General features: G+C 45.2%; 1 protein-coding gene across 1 annotated transcript in view; it reads left to right on the forward strand.

The window, feature by feature from the left end:
* Positions 1 to 6,932, forward strand: part of HS6ST3 (heparan sulfate 6-O-sulfotransferase 3) — a 661,842-nt gene extending 654,910 nt beyond the window's left edge. Inside the window, exon 2 of the mRNA XM_019920898.3 lies at positions 72 to 6,932. Coding sequence (XP_019776457.1) covers positions 72 to 780 — 709 coding nt within the window. The 3' untranslated portion in view covers positions 781 to 6,932. The remainder of the gene's footprint in view (positions 1 to 71) is intronic.
* Positions 6,933 to 8,016: the final 1,084 nt, after the last annotated feature.

The following is an 8,016-nucleotide window of genomic DNA, read 5'->3' on the forward strand; positions in this document are numbered from 1 at the left end:
ACGCTACAGAGGCGCGGGGTCCCAGGGTTATAGTTACGGCGGACTGACGCTCTTCGTCTAATCTCTTCCAGGAATTTCTATTACATCACCATGTTGCGGGATCCGGTGTCCCGGTACCTGAGCGAGTGGAAACACGTCCAGAGAGGGGCCACGTGGAAAACCTCCCTCCACGTGTGCGATGGGAGGAGCCCCACCCCCGATGAGCTGCCTACCTGCTACCCCGGGGACGACTGGTCTGGGGTCAGCCTACGGGAATTCATGGATTGCACCTACAACCTGGCTAACAACCGCCAGGTGCGCATGCTGGCCGACCTCAGCCTGGTGGGCTGCTACAACTTGACTTTCATGAACGAGAGCGAGAGGAACGCCATCCTGCTGCAGAGCGCCAAGAGCAACCTGAAGAACATGGCTTTCTTCGGGCTCACGGAGTTCCAGCGGAAGACGCAATTTCTCTTTGAGAGGACATTCAACCTCAAGTTCATCTCCCCCTTCACGCAGTTCAACGTCACGCGGGCTTCCAACGTGGAGATCAACGAGGGCGCCCGCCAGCGCATCGAGGAGCTCAACTTCTTGGACGTGCAGCTGTACGCGTACGCGAAGGATCTCTTCCAGCAGCGCTACCACCGTACCAAGCAGCTGGAGCGCCAGAGGGACCGGCAAAAGAGGCGCGGGGAGCGGAGGCTGCAGCGGGAGCACAGGGGCCGCCGGTGGCCCAGGCAGGACGGGAACCCAGAGGGGGCAGTCACGGAGGACTACAACAGCCAGGTGGTGAGATGGTGACCCCCTGCCCTCCCCTTCTCTCCACGGGAGGGGGAGCATTAACCGGGGCACTGCCCTACCTTGGAGAATGTGGGACCATGCTGAGGACGTCTGGCTGGCTGTAGGTGGCTTGATTGGGTCCCCTGCTTCCTCTTTGTCTTCACCTTTATCCAGCTGGAGATGATCCGTCGTCTTCTTTTTCTCCTGACATTTTTCAGTCTGTGATGTTAAGTAGGGTAGGAATGCATCCAATAATAGACCGCTTTAGAAGGTCAAGGGGAGAAGCACCAAAAAGGAAAGAGCCCTTGGGATCTTTTATTTTTGCGGCGGCGGCATAGGTTATAGTTTGGGCAACTGGAACCCACCAAGGCACACGTGAAAAGCCAAATTATGGCTTGGATGTTCTGCTGAAACTGATCTGTTCGTACTGCCTCTTTAATGGAAATACTGCTGTTTAAAGAGAGAGGAAGAGAAGGCTTTCTCAGCCTTTAGATGAGGTTTAACGCCAACTCTCTCTTGGCACTTGGCTGTCATCTTTGGACTCTATTTGAATGTGGGTTAAATCATAAATAGTGTAAACATGTTTTGTTGTTACGGTTGTTTTTCAGCAAGATTACCCTGCTACTGACCATCACTGGAGACTCACATCCCCTGCATCTTAGCCCTGAGCCATGCTTCCTTCCCCATCTTTTAAGGAAAGGCTAGTAGATTCAGGACAGGCATGCCTCAGAGAAATGAACATTGGTAGGGGCATTCGGGAGAAAACGTGCTTATTAACGAATGCCTACGGAGATCACCATTTACCAATTTTTATTTTCAGCGTAAGGAATGAATGATAAATTAACGGGGGCAGGGAAAGCAGGAGGATAACTACATGTCTAGCATTTCCAATCTGGCTACAGAGCCTTAGTTTTCTAAGGACTCTTTCAGAGTTTTACCTCTGTGGAGCAGTCATCTTCTTTGGTACAGGACCACCACGTTTGAAACACTGCTGTCACAGAGGAAAAGACGTTTAAAAAGAATGTGGCCTGAAGAATAGGAACTCAGCTAGCATGTATACAAAATATAGTCAAGATCACTAAATTAAAAAATAACGGATTTAGGCCATGAGACATGGAACACAGTGGAGTGGTTATCCCAGGAGTTTAGAAAGACTCTACCTCCCGATAGCTCGAATATCTCTGGCCTGATAACACTTTCTCCTCACATGATCTCTATCTGTTGTGAGAGTGTGGCTACAACAGGACCGGAAAATATGCTGCATTGCTTAAGCGCTTCTTATGCTCACCTTTTCCCAATCGCAACTACAATAACAAAATTTTCGAGTAATAAGGGGAGACCTATGGCAGAGGGAATAGAAAATCCTTGCCCAGCATTTAGTAGGAGATCAGAGTGAGCAGAAAGTTTCAGAACAGATTGATCTGATCAATCCCTTCAAGGAGCCGAAGGCAAAATGAGTGAAACCCCTAAATGAGATTGAAAAGCCTATTTCATTGATATCTAACATGTTTGATGTTTAAGCCAGCTTTACATAAGCCTCGTCTCAGCCTCCAGAATACTCTCTCTGGGGTTGAGAGTTAATCAGCTCACAAGCGTTCGCGGAGTGCTCGCCTGCACAGAGGGGAGCCCAGTATCTCCATCAAAGAGAGATCTGGAGAAGAGGCTTAGTTTCTTCTTACATGACCCTTGGCTTCATCTGTCTTGGGGGAAAAGGCATCCCTGGGGCCTCCCTTGTGCCAGAAACTTTGGGAGACCCTTTTTATACCTCAGATCTAGTCACAAGAAGGTAGATCATATTAGTCCCAATAAGGTGAGGAAAGTGAGCCCACAGACAATAAATAGCTCCCTCAAGGGTTGTGAGCTACGTCTGGCAGACTGCAAAGGGCAAGCTCTTTTTTTTCTCCATCATGTTTTCCATATGGGATAAAAGCTTCCTGCCAATCATGCTCGAAGCCACCTGTTCTTGCCCAGAAGGGTTTGTCTCTAACCCACGTGGGTGTGACAGCACCAAGCCAGCAGGGACCCAGAGCCGTGTCGCCTTGGGTGAGTCCAGCCCCTTCCAGATCACTGACCCATCAAGGAGCCGAGACACTGATGACGTCATAGGCAATTGTACTTTTTGAGCCGTAGATGGGGTGAGTTAAAGGGGCCGAGTAACTATCGCTTGTTAGTTGGTAGAGATGAGGCTCACAGAGTATTAGCGTTTCCCTTCCAGATGACTTCTTCCTAAGGTAGTGGGGGAAGGAGGACTGCAGCTGGGGTTCACGATCAGCCTTTTCTCTGTCTTCCCATTTCCATGCTAGGATCTAGTGCTGCTTAGAACGGCAGGGCTGCACGTTACCGTTCTGACTGTCACTGTGAAAGAGACACACGAATACACACACATGCATACACACGTGCACAGTAACAGTCCAGTGTTTTGTCATGTGGAAAATCAAACAAGTTAGAAAGCGTTTAGACTGTTTCCTTTAAACTCACTTTCCATTTTTGGCAGGGAATTCACACATAGCTGAGACTTGGCGGCCGCCTCTGCTAACTTCACGCCGTTCCTTAGGCACCTCGGGATTTATATCAAAAGGCTTTCCTCGGCCTTGCTGCTGAAGGTGTGATGTATGGGGCTCCACTGGAGACCCGATATCAGGATGTTCAGAGGAGAAACCTTCTCTTTGTATTGGCCCGAGGCCAGTGCTGAGCAAATTAAAAAGACAGACACGAGCTTCCTCCCTCGTATCATTTCATTCTAAAGCAGCACACTCATCCTCTCCCTGGGGTCCTACGTTGATAGAAATGAAGAGGTGGGGATGCAGTTTGTTCTCTGAAAGTCAGCTGCACACCTACATGCCAAGTGATGCTCAGCTCAGGGAAGGGATGTCAGTCAGCAGGAGGCCTCTGGGCCTAACCATGGGAAGCCAGCAGCCTTAAGACCCCAAACCAAAGCAATTCCAGATACATTAGTGTTAAAAGCCAAGAAGAGGCAATCAATCAATCATCCCTAAGTTCCGTGTCCTACCAGCTCCTACAATTCCCAGACAGACCTTCCTTTCCTCCTCTGGCAATGGCAACTCCAGTAACCACACTGGGATAAGATGTCTGTGTGTGTGTGTGTTTAAATTATTATTAAGGTCTGAGGTACATACTATATATTCTGTCTCCTTTTAACTTTTTGGCAATCTACTTCTGACAAATAGAGAAAACCTGCCCTGAGAATTATCTGAATGCTCTTTCTAATAATTGCTAACATGAGCAATCAGTGTTAGGCAACAGTTAAGGTTATCACGTATGTTATTAAAAATTATAAAAATCTGTTCCTTATCCTCTAAAGGAGGTAACTGTGTCAGAAATGGTTTGATCAAGGGTTTGAAATATAAGGATTTGTTCATAAGTCTGACTGGAGGTCATATGAATATGGGGGAGAAGATCTACCAGATAGACCTAGCAAGGAGGTGAGCAAAGATCATTAAAAAATAAATACAAGTCCATTAAGTAGGATTCCTACTTGGCTGCTTTAACAGAGAAACTCAAAATAATAGTGACTTCAAAAGATTGAAGCAATTGCTTGCTTTAAAGACAAACTGGTCTCGTGTGTGATCTTACCAGAATCCCAGGCCCTCTCATTGCTCTTTCATACTAATGTGCAGCTTCCAGCTCAAGGTCCGACATGGCTACTGCAGTTCCTGCCATCTCAATTTTATTTAAGACAGCCGAGAGGAAGTGGAGAGAAGTTGTACATATCAGTTCCAGTCACATCTCGTTGGCTAGAACCTAGCCATTAGATACATCTAGCTGCAAAGAAGGCCAGGAAATGTCATCATTATTGGTTGCGATGTGCCTTGATACATATAAGGGTTCTGTTATTAAAGAAACAATGTGAAAATTAATACTGATCAAAACTATCAGTCTCTGACACAAAAGGAAATTGAAAAATATTTCAAGTGCTTTTCAATGTCATCTATTTCGTCATCTATTTTGCAAAGGCTAAGATTGAAATTTGTAACTTTGTATAGTATTTAATGCTTTTCAAAACATTTCTACATCTAGTATCTCATTTGATCTTTACTACATTCTTGCATGTAAAATAGGACCTCTATTCATTAATCCCATTCAACAGTTTGACGTGGAGATTCAGGGATGATGAACGATTTCCTAAAGCGTCTAGCTTACTAACAAGACAGGTGCTCAGAGCCCCAGTCTTCTGACTTCGTATTTTCTACTACTTCATGCTCATCATCAGTATTGGGATCGAGAATAGCAAGAATATGAAATCTAAATCTTTATTGATTTATATCTTCTCTGACCTTCTCATGGAGCTGCAGCGACTTAGAAAGTGCTAAGGAGGGGGTAGAGTTGGCTCTCAACCCCCTGCCTCCAGGGAGAGACCCTCTTATTAGGAGTGAAATGTCCAAGAGATGGACAGTGTTGCAGGGAGATCTCGAAGCACGACCACTCAAGCACCTGCAGCCTGAATAGAGAAGCTTCATGGGAGATCAATAGAACTCCTGCTCAAAAATTCTCCCTTCTTCTCTACTTCTTCCCCAGGTCCGTGGAATTTTATCAGCAACATACTGTTTGGGTTCTTGATTTTATTTGGTGTTAAATGAGTCCCTTTGCACATTTGCCCGGGAAAGGAAATGCTTTAAGTCGTCATGAGCTAACATCTTCGCACAGAGGTTTCATCTGATTCCTCTCCATCCCTGACCTCTAGCTGAGAAGCAGCGCCCGTAGGATGGGATCATGCAGAGGTGGGGTTTGGGAGAGTAGGGGTAACTGTGGAGGAAAGTAGGCCTTCTAAAAGGGGGCAGGTCTTTCAAAGGTGGAAAGATGAGGAATTAAGTAAGTGCCAGGGAATACGGAAACACAGAAAAGTAACTTAATGTAGTTTCTATCCTCAGGGTCAAGGGCAGTCTGGAGCCATGTGGACTGATTCTTTGGGCCACTGAAAACAGCAGGAAAAGGCATGAGGCTCGTGAGACAGGACCAGAGCATTGCGATGGTTTTAGGGACTGAATTGGAGTTGGAGCAAAGAGAAAGCTGGGGCAGACTTAGGCAGAGCACTGTGATCTGATCACAGCTGTGTCTCTAAGGTTTTTCTTTTCCATAGTTACTATACGTCCACCGGTCAGCAGAGCTCCAGCTGAAAGCCTGCAGGTGGGTATTGGGGCTGGCTGAGTCTGACGACTCTACCCAATAGTGCCACCTCTGGGAAGCATGCAACGGTTCTTTCTCCAAAGCACTTTCGGCTTTTCTTCTAACCCCCTCCCTCCATCGCTACTGGACGTAAGCCTGCTTTCCCTCACCACATTCAGCTGGACGCATCTGAACGAACTCCATAAAACTTTGAATTAGCCCTTCTGGGCAAGTGGGCGGGTTCTGAGACCTGTGTGTTTTGTAACCAGAATGCACATGGACCCATCTTCACAACACATCTACAGAACCAACCTACCCTGGAGAGGTGCTGAGATTTCCTGAGGACTGGCCTCGCTATGAACACCAGCAACATCTGCAAGACAAAAGCCCCTGAACTTCCAAGCCAGGACTCGAGGTCATCTAACAAAACTATGGATCTGAGAACACAGAAGCACAGATGTTTCTTGAGCCTGTGTTCTGAGTCGTTTATGGACGAGACTGCAACTGTCATCCTTTGGCACATTAAGTGGAACCTCTGTGGTCGCACGTTCTGTTGCACTGTGGGAATTCATCAAAGGGCCAGATGTCAGTGCTGAAAAGCTTCAGTTCTTGCTGGGGAACTGTCTGAGGGAGCAGAATGTGTATGATCTAGTCATTGCCACATTTGTCTTCCACCAACTTGTCATTTTCTTTTCCTTTCTTCTCCCCACCTCCCTCCCCAGAAGTACTTTCTGGGTTTTGCTTGCATCATTTTTCATTTAACGTATCCAAAATGAAAAAGCATCTGGAAAGAAGCATCTGGACTTTTATCTGGTGCCCCATTTTAGACGTAAAGATAGTTATCCAATAGATAGTAAATGATTTCTCCTAAGAGATATTTCTTTTTGTTTCTGTGCCATAATATGTATGAACTTGGGTACTCAGAGATTGTATTGTGACATTATCAACCTTTATTGCTGTTTAAAGATGATAGTTTGTAGAACTGAGGATTCCCATTGATGTGAAGCACAATTTAATGAACAAGTTAATGTATTAAACTGTTGTGATGTCGAGAACGACTGTTTTCCCCTGTGATTTTGTTAGACATTTTTTACAAAAGGAGAAGAGCGGGTTAAATACTTTAAGGGATTTATGGAAATTGCAGACAGGGGATCAGCTTTGTCAAATTCTCAGAATCCATGCTTTGGATAAAAATGTGAAACTTCTTTAAAAGCATAAAAGACAGAGAAAATATAGATTGAAGCAATTTCAAATCTCTGAGGCCAGGCAGGATTTCACAGGCTCTCAAACACATGAGCTTCTAAAACCATGGTTCTCAGTGAGTCTCCTTGGTCACTGCCCACCCGGCACAAGGAAATTCACTGTGAAATGCAGGAAACAACCTGGAGATGATGAGGGGGGAACGATTTAAGAGCGATGGAAGAAAACAACAGGAATTAGAGGAAAGGAGTTTGGAATTCAAGGTAACAGAAAGGAGGAAAGAGGAAGGGAGGAAAGGCAGAGAGAGAGAGACAGAGAGGAAGAAAACACAAGCAATAATGAAATCTAATATGGGTCTCTCCACAGTTTCAGTGTGCATGGTTTGCAGATTGTTTTTAATGACTAGCTCCTATAATACAAGCAAAGAAACAAAATTAACTTCTAGGAGAGAAGTTCGTTCATTCAAAAATCCCTTGATTGAAACAATTTATCATTTTCTTTTTGTTCTGTGAAAGCGGGAACTGCGGATTCCTTCCTTGCTTGTGGGTTAGTGAGATTTGGAGCCTTAGAAAAATGTCATTCGACCACGTTCCTCTATCTAGTGAGAATCATACGCAAAGGGAACTTGACTTTAATGCAATTGGAGTCGTCTTACGAAAGGCTCCAAAAGACAGCAGAAGTTAAATACACACACGCACACACACACACATGGAGACATATGGGGGACTTTTCCAAGAAAATCCTCACACAGGTTAGAGTAGGACTGAGGAATACTCAAGATTTACTTCTTTCTCTCATTCACCTTGAAAATATCGTTGAAAATAAGACTGAAAAAAATGTCAAAAATATTATTGAAAATCTGCTCACAATATAGTACTGTTTCACTCTCAGAGATCACTTTTCCTATCAAATATATATTTGCAAATTAATGGA

Source organism: Tursiops truncatus, chromosome 18 (genome assembly GCF_011762595.2).
Source record: "Tursiops truncatus isolate mTurTru1 chromosome 18, mTurTru1.mat.Y, whole genome shotgun sequence".
In the NCBI taxonomy this organism is placed as follows: Eukaryota; Metazoa; Chordata; class Mammalia; order Artiodactyla; family Delphinidae; genus Tursiops; species Tursiops truncatus.